Consider the following 16,588-nt stretch of genomic DNA (forward strand, 5'->3'; position numbering starts at 1 on the left):
AGAACAGGCGTCCTATTGGTTGGTTGAGAAGCAAAAGCGGACAATGATTTGTTGGTGATTCGTCACACGTGTGTCGTCATCAAATGGCTCCGAAAGTGTTGCCGTGCTGCCGTACCTACATGTCCTACAGGCTGTAGGTTATAGAACGATCTGAACGAACTGACCTGGAGTGGTTTTCGAAGACTTCTCAGGGAAAGAAGGCTCTCCACCGGTATGGACGTCAGTCTCACTTCTTTATCGGACCAGTTACTAAACTTCAGTGTTTCCTACAGCGGGTAGTGTGGATGTCAACAAATAATGTCTGCCTGCATTTTAAGTGAATGTAGCAGGTTATATTATGTTATACTATCTGGTTATATTATGTTATACTATCTGGTTATATTATGTTATACTATCTGGTTATATTATGTTATACTATCTGGTTATATTATGTTATACTATCTGGTTATATTATGTTATACTATCTGGTTATATTATGTTATACTATCTGGTTATATTATGTTATACTATCTGGTTATATTATGTTATACTATCTGGTTATATTATGTTATACTATCTGGTTATATTATGTTATACTATCTGGTTATATTATGTTATACTATCTGGTAACACAACCCCCCCAACACTCTAGTCTATTTAATGGTTAAAAATTTAAGTCAAAGTCAGCTTTATTGTCAAATGTACCATATATACACGACATACAGCAGAGATGAAATGTAGTCCTCTGACCCACGGTAAACAGGCAGGGCAACACAGGCAGGGCAACACAGGTAGGGCAATACAGGTAGGGCAACACAGGCAGGGCAACACAGGCAGGGCAACACAGGTAGGGCAACACAGGTAGGGCAACACAGGTAGGGCAACACAGGTAGGGCAACACAGGCACGGCAACACAGGTAGGGCAACACAGGCAGGGCAACACAAATAGTACAACACAGGCAGTGCAACAAGCAGTACAACACAGACAGTACATCAGACTGTACAGCACGAAGTATAAGACGAAACACAAGTGATGGTTAACATCTCTATACGCTAATCTAATTGGGGAAGTGACGTGTGCGTAGTCCCTGAGTTGACAGGGGGAGGGAGAGATAGGTAGTCAGGTGCTGGGGGGAGGGCAGGGCAGTGTGAGCGTAGAATTCAAGGCTATGGCAGGGGGCAGAGTAGGGAGGAAGTTGAGCCTCCTGACCGCCTGGTGAAAGAAACTGTCCTTGAGCCTGCTGGTTCTGGCCCGCAGACTCTGCAGTCTCCTACCTGATGGCAGCAGGCTGAAAAGGCTGTGAGAGGGGTGGGTGGGGTCACCTGCAAAGCTGATGGTTTTGTGGGTGAGGCAGGTGTTGTAAATGTCTATGAGGGAAGGGAGAGAGACACCAGTGATCCTTTCAGCTGCTCTCACGATGCGCTGTAGGGTCTTACGGCAGGAAACGTCGCAGGCACCGTACCACACAGTGATGCAGCTGGTCAGGATGCTCTCAAGGGTAAATAATAAGAAACCATAAGACCCATTTGTCAAGTCAGTCACCTGAACAGGTGTAAAAGAGAAATGGTGGCATGCAAGTTACATGAGTGATTGGAAATATTGAGTCACCGTGATCTGCTATGAAGAAACAGAACAAAGGTGACTGAAATGTTTCTGAAAGTTTGGTGTATTGAATGCAGGTAGTCCCTCTGCTAAGGCGCCATGCGGTTTTCAACACAAAATACCCGCGTTCCTTCGTCTGCAATGGGTAGTGAATGTATTTTTTCCAGAAGCACAAATAACATTCATCAAGAAAGTGTTCAATGAGGTAACAAAACATGATCAGAAAGTTCCTTGAGATCACGTTCAACACAAGGATGTTTCTAGATGATGCACGATGATTGCAGGTAGTAAACAAAGCCATAACAATGACACGTCTTTGTAGGTTCACAGTCATCCAGGCTGAGATAAATCAAGAGGAGAAAAAAAGAAGTCTCTAGGATCAGAGGTAAAACATTTTCCACCAACCTAAAACAAGTCTGGTTGATTATTTTTGCACCTCTCTGCCTAACAATGATGCTACACCTACCACAGTGTTTTAGACTCCCATCTTTCTCTGAATTTGTTTGTGTGTGTAGGTAAGTGCCAACTCTGAAAATAAAGTCCACCAAGAATATGACAGCTCACGAGGGAGAGGGATGGGGAGGCTGTAGTATCCTTTAGAAGACATGTTGTGGTTGAAATGTGATGTAATCAGCAACAAGATAGAAGCATTTTGTGCTTCTCTCTGTTGTATTGTACACAAGGGTTTTATAAAATGTCTGTTTGAGATTGTTATCCAGTCAAAAACATGAATTCAAAGATGTCGTATATAGTTCAGTGCTTATTGCTCTTGTTTGTGGCTTTTCAGTATTGCTGCTGTGATACAATAATCTCTTAACTCAGCATGCATTCCGATCTGTCACCTCACCTCCACACTGATCAATGCAATGAACTGATAAGTCGTCTGAGACAATGCCACACCGAGGTATGTCTGTCTATGATTTCTCGCATCATTTTTGGCTTCACATGCTCATAAAACAATCATGTAAGTCATGTTTCATGTTACCTTTTAGCACAGTGTCAGGAAGTTCTTTGGCATCTGTAACGATATTGACCGCGCCATGCGTAACTGCCTGAAGAAAGAGGTTTGTTACTTATCTCTTCCTTCTCGTTAATAAGTCACATTTCAATTTTTTGATAAACATATTCTTTGTCTTTCTTGTTCAACAGCGTTTGGAAAAGCGGGAACGCAGTAAGCAGCATGCGCTAGAGATGAAAAAGAAGCTGAAAGAAGGGCTTAAGACAGAAATCTGAAGGACATTTTAATGCTGTGTTTTTGCTGGAAATACAAGTTTAAAGTATTAAGGTATTAAGACATTGTGTGACACTGTGCTACCGGTCTCCCTTGCTGATATGTGGAGACAAAGGGAGAACTGTAATGGCTGACATACCTTTTATCTGCATAGACCGAAATTGTATCAAGTTATTTTCAGACAACATTAAAGCAGCGAGATCTGATCCTTTGGAGATTATTGTTGAGAATTCACAATGACATTGGATACTGCCACCAATATGTACCTGTCATAATGCAGATGCGGGACATTCAAGACAGTCATGCCTTTGTGGAAGATACGTTTTTTTATGGAAAAAACATGTTCAGAACTGTTATCTGTTGAAAACCGTATTTATTCAATACTCAGACATTACTGATGATGAATGCATTATTGAAATGTTCAGTGAATGTTTCCAGAGTCAAGGAATCAGGTAACATGGCTTGACTTGGTGTCAAGGAGATCCAGTCAAAGAGATCCAGTCAAGCACCATGGCAGTGCTACCCCTGACAAATAACCCTTACAGGGTGTTTTTGTTAGTTTATCAAAAAAATAAAGTCTTGAAGCCATTTTTTTTTTTTTTTTGCTTTTTGGGTTTCAGTGACACACATGCTGTCGGAGATTTTTTCTTTTCATCTGTGTCATAGAGACATCAAGAAGATTTGCAAAGCCTTCAAGCTATTTTAGTTGGCAGGACACCTAAAGCATATGGTAGTACTTTGATTTTTCTATATATTTTTTTAAACAGGAACACATACATGTAAAAAAAAAAAACCAAAAACAAGGAGCCTTCAACAAACACATTGAACACAGCAATTGTTTGAATGTTTATTGTAACGAGAATCATTTATTCATTGCATTTTCAGTTTCTTTCCAATAAATATAAGATCTGTTAACGTAAGGGGGGTCTTGTCTCGATGTAGTGTCATTCTTGTAAGGGGAGAACCAGGGTATCTCCAGATACTCACAAGTTCCCAAAGCACATACATTTGTTTTCTTAAAAAAGCAGCCAAGCAAAGTCTGATATGAGAATGACTTAGTTTCTCTCACTTGCAGGCAGCAGGGATATCGATTTCAAAAGTCTATTTGTTGACGGACAAAATGTACTGCAAAAGAGATTGTTGCAACAAAGGATTGCATCGATGGGAGTTGTGATCCTTGAACCGAACGTATAAGAAGCATTGATCCTATTGCTGACTATGCTACGAAGGAAGCTCAAATATGTTAAAAATAAGTTAGTGAACATTCAAAACAAAACAAAAATTACATAATGTTTTAATAATAGTGGACTGTCTGTTTTCCATCATATTTCAAAACTTTTCAGAATTCATTTAAGCTCTTAAGTCCTGAATTTAACTCGATAGAAACCCCTTTATTTGATCAAAAATAGCGAAGACAATATTGAATGTGATGGACATCATTATTTTAAAAACAAACATACTGTTGTGGATATCGCATTAAAAAACACATTATTTTGTGGTGGACATTGCTGCATTAAAGACGGACATGATTCCGGGGTTGACAATGCATTAAAAACATGACTCTGGTGGACATGGTTACATTGAAAACAGACATTCTATAGTAGACGTCACTGCACTCAGTAACACATCCATCATCCATGAACATAGTTTTTTCTGGTGGAAAAGTGTTATGTGGTCAAATTCTCTTTTTAAAATAATGGATGTCGTGTCCTCCAGGCTAAACAGGGGAGGGACAGAGAAACAGTATTCATAATGGTATGGCGGTGCATTCACGCACACGGTCAACCAGCGTATTTAAGGCACTGACAGATGTTTAAGCAACATCTGCTGCCAAACATATCATTGAAGACCTTCCTCGATTCCTCAAGATAAGGCCAAAACACATTCTGCTCTCCAACAGCGTGGCTCCATTATCTAATCGTAAGAGTCAGTGCTAAACTGGCATGTCTGCAGTCCACATTTTCCACCCACTAAAAATATTTGCCATGTTATGAAACAAAATACAAACTCGTGCAGCTCTTTACTCGCTGAAATCCTACATCAGGAAAGAACGGGAAAACATTTATGCTCCTTCAATTACTTGTGGGATTTTAATGATTTGCAAGTCATTGTATATGGTTTTATTTAAATTTTGCTCAATACCCCAATTTTTTGGAATGGTTTGGAAAATATAAGCTCAAGTGTCCAGTTATTAATAATTTAAATTTACAACTTCATCCCATGGTCTTCATTCAGCAACTGGAGCCTCTGCACAGGTGAACTAAAAGGGAGCCTCTAGTTGTGTGTTAGCTGTGAACATATAACCCCTTTCTTTGTCCAAGAATGTTCTCCACTGTTGGACTGTTGGTTTGCCTGCTTGATCTATCTTGGGCTGCTGATTTGTGGTCACGTAACAAAGTTTACTTTAAGCTCACCAGGCGTCGCCCGAACCTTCTCCATTTGCTGAGTGAGGGCTCAGAATCAGAAGAAAGTAGATGTTCAAGCATAGTTGTCTTTCAGCATATGCAACACCTGAATTGATTGGAACAGGCTGGTTTATTTCAGTGATCCACAGAACCGATGCAGGAAGAGACAAGTACCAAGTCTGAGTCAAAAGACATAAGTGGAAGACTGGACAAATAGATGGAAGCTCAGTTCTTCATTAGGAATAGTTCTGTAACAAATATCAGTCAACAGCGAAGAAAACTTTCTGCCAGAGTGGGACCGAGGGTCACTGAGTAATTGCTATGTCGTTGGAAATACCTGAAAACTGTCAGTAGCATGTAGGTTATAAAAACCAAAATTACATAGTGAAAGTATTCCTTTTATTTAAAACAGCTCACTTCACTCGTCACAACACGTGGATCAATCTGTGACATTTCAGGCACCCGGAGACAACGGAAGGAGAATTTGAATATTGATACATGGGACCAAGAGTTCAAAATTAGCTCAAATGATCTATCTGATGGTAATGAAATGCCCTTTCTATCTCACATGCAAAGTATATTTGAAATATTTCTCAAATAAAATTAAATCAATACAAAATGCCCACTTTGACATGAGGAATCAGTGGTAAGAAAGCTGCAAAGCTTGCATTTTACACAGTTCCCCAAAGTTCAAATAAATGTAATAAATGTAATAAATTTATGCAACTAAAGATATTTTTCAACTTACATGTTATTGATTCTACTCTTTTTCATGGTTCAGATCAACAAGAACTTCTTCACAAAGCTTGTAAAGCTCAGTGTTTGCATTCAGTGTTTCACATATTTTAGTTTTGTGTACAGTATGTTTTGCGATCATATTGAACGTTGAAAAGAGTTTGGGCGCTTCCTGTATTGAAGAATAAATACAAAAATAAACTTCCACCATTTCTAACCATACTTACAGTTTTGGTAAAAAAACATACCCTGGACAACAAGGTATTCCAAAGAGGCAATACATTTTATGTACAATATATTACATGCAATCAGTTCCACAAAAGAGTCCTTATTATCTATATATTATTCTGTATGTGTACAATTGCAAAATGGGACAAATAACCAAATAACTTCTGTGCTTTACAAAACAATCTCCACAGATCTAGTTTTTTTTTGGTAGAACAAAATAGATACCTACATATAATACATACGCACATCTTTGTTACATCATAAATCATTACATGCAGGACAAAGTCAACTCCACTAACACGACTGTATCCACAATATTGATTGCTGACAGTTAGTGTAGTTACAAGGTGCTTACTTCACGACCAAGCAGTTATGGCATGATTTGTATTACAAAATTCACAGAACCCCCCCCCCCCCCCCGAAAAGATTATAGAAACATTCATCTGATGGTTGTAAAATAAAATCACACATTTAACAGCATTTTCATTGGATAAAGGAAACCAGGTTCTACATATGGATCACCACTGTACTGCCGGTAAGGCAGTACAATGGTGATAAAATGTTTTTATGGGATAAAATCTGTTAATCCTTCATTGTAATTAATATGTACTCTACTACATGATTCTATAAACATTTAGTATTTTTGTTCCACTTTCACATATTTTCTTATCTGAAAAATTCTGTCTGTCTTGCAATAAAAATTGTGAACGTTATTAGAGTTTATTTGTATGTTTGAAACTGCGATGTTACTGTTGTGTTTTTAACATAGGATGGATTCATGCTATATGGAGTATGGATGGATCGATTGACGGATGGATAGAGAAAGACGTATGGAGGATAAATGGATGCTACTTCTTCTGCTCATATGGAGTGTTTCTCATGAGCAGAATTTTGCTTTTGTGTAACAGAAGCCATTTTTGTTTATTATGACAAAAATGTTTACTGAAAGCAGTTTTGCTGTATGACAAAATATTAATATTAAGTTGAATACTTTATTTGAATTAGGCTTTTTTTTTTTTTGGTAACTCAAAAGGTGTTTTGAGCAGTGAGAGATACTGTATGCATCTTCAGAGCCTTTAAGGCAAATTTTTTCCTCTCCACACAGAGATAATGGAATGTGCATGTAAGGAGCAATAAACAGTGTCCTGCTGCAAACTTTGGTTGACAGTTCGACTCAAAAACAAGAAGCAAACGCTGAAAAATTAATGTCATAGACAAAAACTTTTTACACATTTAAAATAAATACTGCATTTATATATATATATATAATATATATTATTTTCAATTTTCATGTGCTATCAGACATTCATTAATTTTATACATCATAATTTCCACAGACTCATTTGCACTGAAACATCCTACAACCCCCAAACGACCGCCTTCAGTGTGTAAGCAACATTTGTCTCGTAGAGAATAAACATCTGGACAACTATTGATTTATTATAGATGATGTTTTAAACTTTGATCACTTCTCACAGGAATTGTTGTGCAGGTAACTGAAGAGTGCCTCCAGTCCTTTGGTTGAACACCACAGCTGCCTCAGCATTTGACACTCCTTCTCATTGACTTCCTCCAGCACCGATATGAGGATTCTCCTCACCAGACATTTGGATTCTTCTAAAACCTTTTACACATGCACAGAAATGGGGCAAGATGTTCATTTGGCTTCCTGTATTCATTAATATACTGCATTGCATTCTGGGTTGATTAAAATCAGGACCTACCATTGCACTGCATGAAGCCATTTCTTTCACACGTAGCATCACTTCCTGGTTAAATGTTGTTGGCCAGAAGACCTGCGACACCAGACCCCGACTGCACGCCTCTTGGGCTGTTAGCTTTCTTCCACAGAAGAGCATTTCATTCGCCTGCCATTTGGAACAGAAGGAGAAAATATTTCCAATATGTCATGCAATCTACTTGGAGTAAACAGGGTAATCAGGATGTCATAAAATTAGGCCAAGTGAAATCCGCCATAAGTATTGGTAATGCAGGACCCACCAGAGCTACACCGAGGATCTGGGGGAAAGTATACGATGAGCATCCAGATGGGGTGAGATGGAGGGCTGCACATGGAGTTTGGAGCCAGGCCCTCTCACTCGCCCACACCACATCGCAAAGGGGCAGGATAGAGGCGCCCAAGCCTAGAGCAGGTCCGTTTATCGCCACCACAATGGGCTTCTTAAAGTGGATAAATGCCAACACAAAGTCCCTAAAGAGGTCACAAAATGATCAGCAATAACTCTGAAGTCCAACTCCGAGTGATAAAAGAGTCAGTGTTTTGGGATGTCAGATTTCTCATTACCGCACGGCATCTGCTATGCGGCTGCTCTCTTTTCTGCGGTCAGTGGACAGACGTCCCATCAGGTATGACGGCTCCAGGCCGCTGCAGAAAACAGTCCCTACGGAGCTGAGCAGTAATAACTTGCTGTCATCAGCAGCTGCGTTTCCCAGAGCTCGACACACTTCCTTCATGATCTGCATAGGGAAAATCAGGAGATGGTACACTGTAATCTCTCTTTAATCGCCTGACACTCAAAGGGAAAAAGGATAAAATATAGATGTCTTCAGTGTTAGACTGGAAAAAACAAAGACAAACAGGTCCAATAGATAAAAGCAAACACTGTGACAGCAAGAATATTTTCTACAATGTGGACATTTTATGGGATTAGTATGAGATTCACCAATGGCAATGTTTAGTGAGACATATACTTTTATTTATTTACTGGATTCTTTTGCCTACAAATTAGGAACTCAACAAATTGGAGGAAATAATTGAGGTACAAGAATTTTTTTTTAAAAACAAAGTAGATGTACACTTCAGCGGACATTCAGACATTTTCTCAGAACACAAATCAAAGAACACAAAGAGATAAAATAGGTACAGTCTGAAAGGGTGTGCCATTATCGCATCTGACTTTAGAAACCGCAGCATCAAAGGCTTGTGTGTTGTTAGCACTGCATAGACTTACCACTGATGAAAAGGAATGACATTTAATAATGCTTTTCAATGACACATCTCTCAAATTTAGAACTGTTTCAAGTCATCTTGTTGGCTAAACGAGAGTTCGCTTAAATAATGAGTGCATTAGTTTGTATGAAATGATGGACGCAGCTGTTTCCTGCTCATTGTAACCTCCCCTAAGGCGTTAATGGAAAAATGTAATGTGTGTTTGTGTGTGTTCGTGTGATAATTACGATAAGAACATGAAAATGAATAGCAGTATTAAACAGTTACTGTTACACACACACACATATATATATATATATATATATACACATATACATATACACACATACATATATACACATATATATATACATATAAATATATATATATACATATATATACATATACACACACACACACATATATATATATATATATATATACATATATACACACACACACACACACACACACACACACACACACACACACACACACACACACACACACACACACACACACACACACACACACACACACACACACACACACATTTATATTTCACAGTACTGTATATGTTGTGGCTTAGCCAATATTAGTCCCCTGAAGGGGTTAATACAATATGTCTGAAAAAGAAGAAAAATAATACATTGAAAAACAATGTCAATAAGAAGAAGAGCTTGGGCTGCCTTCCAGTGCATGCTGATATAAGCTTCAACAGCATGCCTAACATATGCCTTCCTTTTATTTTAATTGTTCACACCTCCAATAATTTAACATTACGTGACGGGAGACACCGTTCACTTCGTCATTCAGCGATAGTCATTCAGTCATTGATGTCATTCAACATCAGACAGTCAATGTGAGACAGCTGATCTGATAAGAGGTCATCTAGAAGTCCCAACACCCACTGCAACATCACTGTCTGCTGTCAGTCGGCAAGTCTGTAGCTGCATTTTAATCAAGATTATCGCCCTTGACCCATATTAACCATTCACCCTCAAAGTAAACTTAATTCTCCATCTCACCAAGCAGATAATCTGTCCCCAATTTAACTGGATGTTTAATGTGCATGCATGTGTAAGACTGGATCGTGCTCCTCTGAAAAGGCTGAATTAAAATCTACCTCAGATACCTGAAGTAGCGATGGGCTGGTGACGTTTGCAAACTATAAAACAGAGAAGTAGAAAAAAGCAGTGAAAGTAGGTTTTATGTGCAGTAAGACACCTCAATGAAATCTGGTGGTATCCACAACAAAGACTCACAAATGTATTCATCTGCTCCCGAAAAAACCCTCTAAGTGCTAAGTCAATCAAAAAATCTTTAGTGGTCTGCGGTGGTTTTTACTTTCACCAAGCAGTAACAGTTTATCCTTTTATGCCCAATGTCAAAGATGGACATGGCTAATTTGCATATAGAAACACACGTTTTTACAGTGCATATGGATATGGCTAAAAGGAAGCAGCACCACCGGAAATACTTGGAGCGGTGTAGCCATCATTCATGCAAGGCATGTCAAAAATGTGAAAGCACAAGAGGAAAAGATGAAAAAGATGAGAAGATTAAATGTTGTGCCCCACAATAACCTGACGACTTGTCCACGGTGTACCCTGCTTCCGCCTATACTCAGCTGGGATAGGCTCCAGAGTAAACCTGTGATCCGGTTGTGGATACTTGACTGAAGATGAGATGATTACAGATTTTCACATCTCCCAAGAAAATAAATGAATGAATGAATATGAAGAATGAATGGGTTTTATTGTTTCATCAGTTTTAAGACTTGGAATAGTGTTTGTCTCGTCTGCCAACTTCATTTGCAAGACGCGGTATCAAAGTACATCTGAAAAGAACAACACATATGCAGAAAGCTACAGCGAGTGTCATGTTAGCTGACTAGCTAAAAGCTCTAAAGGGACTTTCTCACTTAAGTCGAGCAGTTTGGTTTGATCATGGATGGATGTACAAAAATATACATCCATTTTCATGTCGACGCTTATCTGCCTTGCGGGTCAGAGGTCTGCTGGAGCCTATCCCAGCCAGTTATGGGCAAAAGGTGGGGTACACCCCAGATAAGATGCCAGCTCATCACGGTGTCACATGAAAGACAACCACTCATGCACACACACACCTATGAAAAGCGGACATACGGGCAAGAGGCGGTGGACACCCCAGGCACGACGCTGGTGCACTGCGAACCCAAAGTCAATCACGCGTGCACACGCTCACATCTAAGGGCCATTTAGAATCATCGATCCACCTGAAGTGCATGTTTTTGGAGGCAGCAGGAGGCCAAACAACTCAGGAGAGAACCGAGGAAAACACTGGGAGAACATATAAATTTGGCACACAAAGGAATGGAACCCAAAACCTTCTTGCTATGAGACAATAGCATTTACCACTGTTCCCACTGTACAAGAATTTTTTCAATGATTTTCTATGCCAAAACATTTCATAGGGGCATCCCTCATCTCTCGTTCAGAGGTTTCACATGGCCACAGCTTACATGCCCACACACACACGCACGCACACGCACACGCACACGCACACGCACACACACACACACACACACACACACACACAAAGTGCCTACTTCAGTGTGTATGAAGTAATGACTGTACTGTAAAGACAGAAACAGTCTCTGTGGAAAATCAAAGGTGTGTCCTACGATCATGAGAGAAGGAAAATACTGTTTCCTTACATTTGTGAGCTGGAGGGAGATGATGGTGACACAATGTTATGGCTGTATTGTTAGATGTACAATGAAATGAATCAAAGAAAACAAATCAAAAATGTCAATTCTATCACAAAACAAAAACTTTTGTTTTACATTTTTTCAATTTTATACTAGATTAGTGTACAATAGCCGCAAAAGGGCAAATGTAGCTGCAAGAGGGCACAAGCCAGTGTCTTATTGTGCCGGTCCCAAGCCCGGATAAATACAGAGGGTTGTGTCAGGAAGGGCATCCGACGTAAAACTTTTGCCAAATCGAACATGTGAATCAAATCTATGACTTCCATAACGGATTGGTTGAGGCACGGGTTAACGACCACCATCGGTGCTGTTCACCGACAGGGTGCCGGTGGAAATTGGACTACTGTTGGTCGAAGAAGGAGAGGAGGAAAGTGTGTTTGTAGGAATAGAGAAAAGAGGAACGCAAAGAGTATAGGACTGAGAGTAGGGATGTAGAATGTTGGAACTATGACAGGAAAAGGTAGAGAGTTGGTTGGCATGATGCAGAGGAGGAAGGTAGACATACTGTGTGTCCAGGAGACCAGGTGGAAAGGTAGCAAGACTAGACGTTAAGGAGCAGGGTTCAAGTTGTTCTATCATTGTGTAGATAGGTAAAAGAAATGGAGTAAGAGTTATCTTGAAGAATGAGTTGGAATGAGAGTGACGAGTCTGAAGCTAGAAATAGAAGGTGTGATGTTCAATGTTGTTAGTGGGTATGCTCCACAGGTAGGATGTGAGCTGGAGGAGAAGGAGAAATTCTGGTTGGACTTTGATGCAGTGATGCAGAGTATACCTAGAAGTGAGAGACTTGTCATTGGTGCAGACTTCAATGGACATGTTGGTGCAGGTAACAGAGGTGATGAGGAGGTGATGGGAAGGTTTGGTATCCAGGAGAGGAACGCAGAAGGACAGATGGTAGTTGACATTGCAAAAAGGATGGAAACGGCTATAGTGAATAGTTTCTTCCAGAGGAGGCAGGAACATAGGGTGACCTATAAGAGTGGAGTTAGGAGCACACAGGTAGACTACATCTTGTGTAACCTGAAGGAGATCAGTGACTGTAAAGTAGTGGTAGGCGAGAGTGTGGCCAAACAGCATAGGATGGTGGTGTGTAGGATGACTCTGGTAGGGAGGAAGATGGAGAGGACACAGACAGAGCAGAGGATGAAAAGGTGGAAGCTGAAAAAGGAAGAGTGTTGCATGACTTTTAGGAAGGAGTTAAGACAGGCTGTGGGTGGTCAGGAAGTGCTTCCAGATGACTGGACAACTACAGCTAATGTGATCAGGGAGACAGGTAGGAGAATACTTGGTAGGAGACTTGGTGGTGGAATGAGGAGGTACAGGAGTGTAGACAGAGAAAGAGGTTAGCTAGGAAGAAGTGGGAGGAGGTTTAGGGATGTAGTGAAAGAGGACAAGAAGGTAGTTGGTGTGAGAGAAGAGGATGCAGAAGACAGGGTTAGATTGAGGCGACTGATCGGCTGTGGCGACCCCCGAGGGGAAAAGACAAAAGGAAAAGAAGCGTACAATAGCAGGTCTAACTTTTAAATACATTTCTGATATATAGCCTGCAGTGTCAGTCTCACAAAATGCAACATTTATTTTTTCATGAGAAAATCCACAAAATTTAATGAAAGATTCTAAAATACCACAACAGTCATGAAATAGTCCACATGTGAACAGACTAACAATCAAAAGTGTAGTTAGGCAAAAACATCTACCGAACTGTGAAAGTAAATGACTGAATATTTCCTGGGGAAATATAATGGAGCAGCTTGTTGTTGATTAGACTTTGGAAATGAACAAATAACAGGGCGGTATTTTTCTGCAGGCTAACAATTGTGGATTGTCTCAAGACAGGAAGCTGCAGCATCAGAGGAGAAAGGCCTTTATCTGCATTCAGTATTGTGGATGGACATCTTCAAGAAATGCTAACCTGCCATTATGTTTCGTGAATGTCTCCTCCTCCTCCTCCTCAGGGGCGGCAGTGGCTCAGTGGTAAAGCGGGTGGTAAAGCGGGTCGTCCTATGATTTAAGATAGGTGGTTCGATCCCCCCCCCCCAAAAAAAAAATACCCGGAGGTGAGCTGGCAGTGGGAGGTATCAGCTCACCTCTGGAGCACTGCCGAGGCACCCTTGAGCAGGGTGCCGTCCCCTTTACAAATTGCTCATTTGAGGCGCACCAAGAAGGAGCTGCCTGCCACTCTACCTCCCCTGCATGCCTACAGGCCCCCCTTGTGTATGGTGTGTGTATTACAGGGGCCTGTACTCACTAATATATACAGTGTATGTATGCATGCGTTTGAATCATTAGCTACAGTGTGCGTGCTTAATTTCCCTTCGGGGATCAAACCAGTATATAAAATTAAAAATTAAAACAAAAAAAAATTAAAGGTAGCATACAAGCAAATATGTTAAGATATGCTAATGAGTCTCCTTTTGAGTATGTGCTGAGATTGTTATTATTCTAGATCCAATGTTAAAATGACAGACTTTGACAGAACACATATCCATGTCTATCCCTATGACAGATCATAATGAATCACCGCAGGAGGTGGTGTTCTACTAATATAGGTTGATTTCAGAGGACGAATTTGATTGTCACAGAAATAGTAAGTGGTTGGCAAATTGCTGAGGATAAAATGTCATAAGTGTCTGAACACAGTGTGACACAGAAAATAACACCCTAAACAACCGTAGAGAGGACTCTGCTGGTTTATCACCACAGTTGATCGAAAGTGCTCCTAAAAATAGCAAGAAACTTGATTACATAAATTAACCCTAACCCTTAGCAAGTAGTTGATAATTTGCTAAAACTTTTTGGGTTTATTGTCATCAAGCATGATCATGGCTGTCAGTCAGCATAAAATTCTGTCACTGATAGTACAATTAAAACATTTTACACAAGCTGCTTGTCCAGTATCTGTATATCATTGTGAAAGCCATGAAATTGTTTGAGCTTCCTTTTTTAACAGATGCCTGTTTGAACAGGAAAATTTCAACATTGCAATCTCTAACAGATTTCTAACAGTGTTCAGAGTTATTCCTACACAACAAGCACAACCCTGTCCACCTCTAAGGGTCCCCAGATAAAGCACAATTAAATAATAATTATGACCTCGCTGCATAAATTAAGATGACATTTTGCAGCTATAAGAATAGATGACATAAGGCTGGATGACATACAGGCACCATTCACCTTTCAATTCACCTTTGTTTCAATAAGTGCAGTTTGACATTCACGCTCATGCTTTTCTTGCCAGAATGGATTTTATACTGAAGCAATTGAGATTTTTGACCAGCTTTGGCTTTCCTTCTTTGTTTTCTAGAGCATTATTTTCTTCTTAAAATGCCTTGATCCCCATTAGATCGGCTTGTTTGACAGCTGAAATTACCCCCAGATTGTTGATCGCGGGGATAATAATGTAATCCTCCTTTGGGTACTTGCCTTGGAGCTTGTGCTTGTCAAGCTGCTTGACAAGCTTGTTGTCAAGCTTGTTGAGAAGAGAAAAAAGTATTTACCCGTCAATATCAAGTTAATTCACAGGCAATATAAGGTCCTCAAACACAAATGTGCGATTTTATTTCAGCACACAAAACAAACACCAGGACATGTCCAAGTAAACTGAATCTAAAGAAATCCCTGGAATAGGGTAGATTTTAAAGAAACTCTACCTCAGTCTAAAGAAGTCCAATAGTTATATCAGAACATTTCTTCTGCTTATTTATTACATTTTGCTTTTCACTAATGCCCAGTGTGAGATTCATCCCCCTAAATGTATTCACACCTGCCATCTGTCACATAAAACAACAGTTTTAAAAAGATGCTTCTTCCCGGACCAGATAATGAGAAAACATGTTTAATTTATATTCACCCCCAAGCAGAGTTACATGTCAGCCGGGATACGATTAAAATGTTATATCTTGAGACATTCCTACATAACAGGGAAAAACAAAAAATGCAGGCCATGTGCACAAAAGGAAACTGAAAAAGTGGTAAAAGACTATTCTGTATGTAGGTGAGTGTGCATTTTCATCCTCACCTCTGGCGTCAGGGCGTTGTTGTCCGTTGTTTGGCTGGACAGCAGAACATGCGTGAAGCCTTCCTCCTTCCTGACAACGATGTCTCGAAATCGACAGTTGGTCTCATTCTGTCGCACATTATACCTGAGTCGCTTGTCGAATACGTACCCTTTGTCCTCCACCAGCTTACGCTTTATTGAGCTGTGTAGATGCATCTTGCCATTGGTCAGAGACGAGGCTGACATGGAGGAGAGAGAACAGGCTAATTTCAATTTTAAACACAGCCATTACAACAAAACTATTTCATTTAAATCACGTCATTTAACTAGAAAACGTATCTAAGGAAAGAGGCAACCACACTGTGAAAGTAACACTGACAAATGGTCCCCTTCAAATATGCCTAAAAGTGTTAACAATAGGCAAATTAAAGGAAATAATCATTTGATGCACACCGTCAGGGTCCATTTGAGGAGCAGCGGATATACAATCTAGTACATGCAGATGGACAAACCTATCCCTGGAGGTCCCTGATGATTTTTGTGTCCCCTGGCAGGGACCTAAAAGTCAATAACAAATCACCCTCACATTTGAGCCTATGGCCACTTTAAGTTTACTAATTCACCTCTGCATGTTTTTTGGTAATGAGTTGAATCTGTGAAACCTGGCGGGAACCCGTGGAGACGTAGGGAGAGAATGCAAACGCCACA

General features: G+C 40.1%; 2 protein-coding genes across 5 annotated transcripts in view; one reads left to right on the plus strand and one right to left on the minus strand.

The window, feature by feature from the left end:
- The first annotated feature begins 74 nt into the window (after positions 1 to 74).
- Positions 75 to 3,733, plus strand: cmc2 (C-x(9)-C motif containing 2). 3 transcript variants are annotated; one of them, XM_068309965.1, is made up of 6 exons: positions 75 to 211; positions 1,905 to 1,967; positions 2,098 to 2,171; positions 2,416 to 2,486; positions 2,575 to 2,646; positions 2,732 to 3,733. In XM_068309965.1, exons 3-6 carry the CDS (start codon positions 2,135 to 2,137, stop codon positions 2,813 to 2,815), a joined length of 264 nt encoding a protein of 87 aa, XP_068166066.1. In that variant the 5' UTR covers positions 75 to 211; positions 1,905 to 1,967; positions 2,098 to 2,134; the 3' UTR covers positions 2,816 to 3,733. The 3 variants fall into 3 exon arrangements, with proteins under 3 accessions (XP_068166066.1, XP_068166074.1, XP_068166079.1); XM_068309973.1 differs by lacking the exon at positions 2,098 to 2,171 and having other exon boundaries at positions 2,370 to 2,486; XM_068309978.1 differs by lacking the exons at positions 75 to 211; positions 1,905 to 1,967; positions 2,098 to 2,171 and having other exon boundaries at positions 2,178 to 2,486.
- Positions 3,734 to 6,215: 2,482 nt separating this feature from the next.
- The window catches only part of LOC137592066 (chromodomain Y-like protein 2), a 38,527-nt gene continuing 28,154 nt past the window's right edge, over positions 6,216 to 16,588 (minus strand). For both annotated transcript variants that reach the window (XM_068309942.1, XM_068309953.1), the window contains exons 3-7: positions 15,902 to 16,119; positions 8,487 to 8,659; positions 8,183 to 8,393; positions 7,906 to 8,049; positions 6,216 to 7,805 (exon numbers count right to left, since the gene is read on the minus strand). In XM_068309942.1, coding sequence (XP_068166043.1) covers positions 7,647 to 7,805; positions 7,906 to 8,049; positions 8,183 to 8,393; positions 8,487 to 8,659; positions 15,902 to 16,119 — 905 coding nt within the window. In that variant the 3' untranslated portion in view covers positions 6,216 to 7,646. The remainder of the gene's footprint in view (positions 7,806 to 7,905; positions 8,050 to 8,182; positions 8,394 to 8,486; positions 8,660 to 15,901; positions 16,120 to 16,588) is intronic.

This window comes from Antennarius striatus, chromosome 1, assembly GCF_040054535.1.
Source record: "Antennarius striatus isolate MH-2024 chromosome 1, ASM4005453v1, whole genome shotgun sequence".
Classification (NCBI taxonomy): Eukaryota; Metazoa; Chordata; class Actinopteri; order Lophiiformes; family Antennariidae; genus Antennarius; species Antennarius striatus.

Bases quoted from the DNA above. Each gene is read 5' to 3' on its own strand.
- cmc2 (XM_068309965.1), top strand. From the start codon at position 2,135: ATGACAGCTCACGAGGGAGAGGGATGGGGAGGCTGTA. The intron at 2,487-2,574 runs GTATGTCTGTCT...GTTACCTTTTAG, and splicing joins TGAGACAATGCCACACCGAG to CACAGTGTCAGGAAGTTCTT. The intron at 2,647-2,731 runs GTTTGTTACTTA...CTTGTTCAACAG, and splicing joins GTAACTGCCTGAAGAAAGAG to CGTTTGGAAAAGCGGGAACG.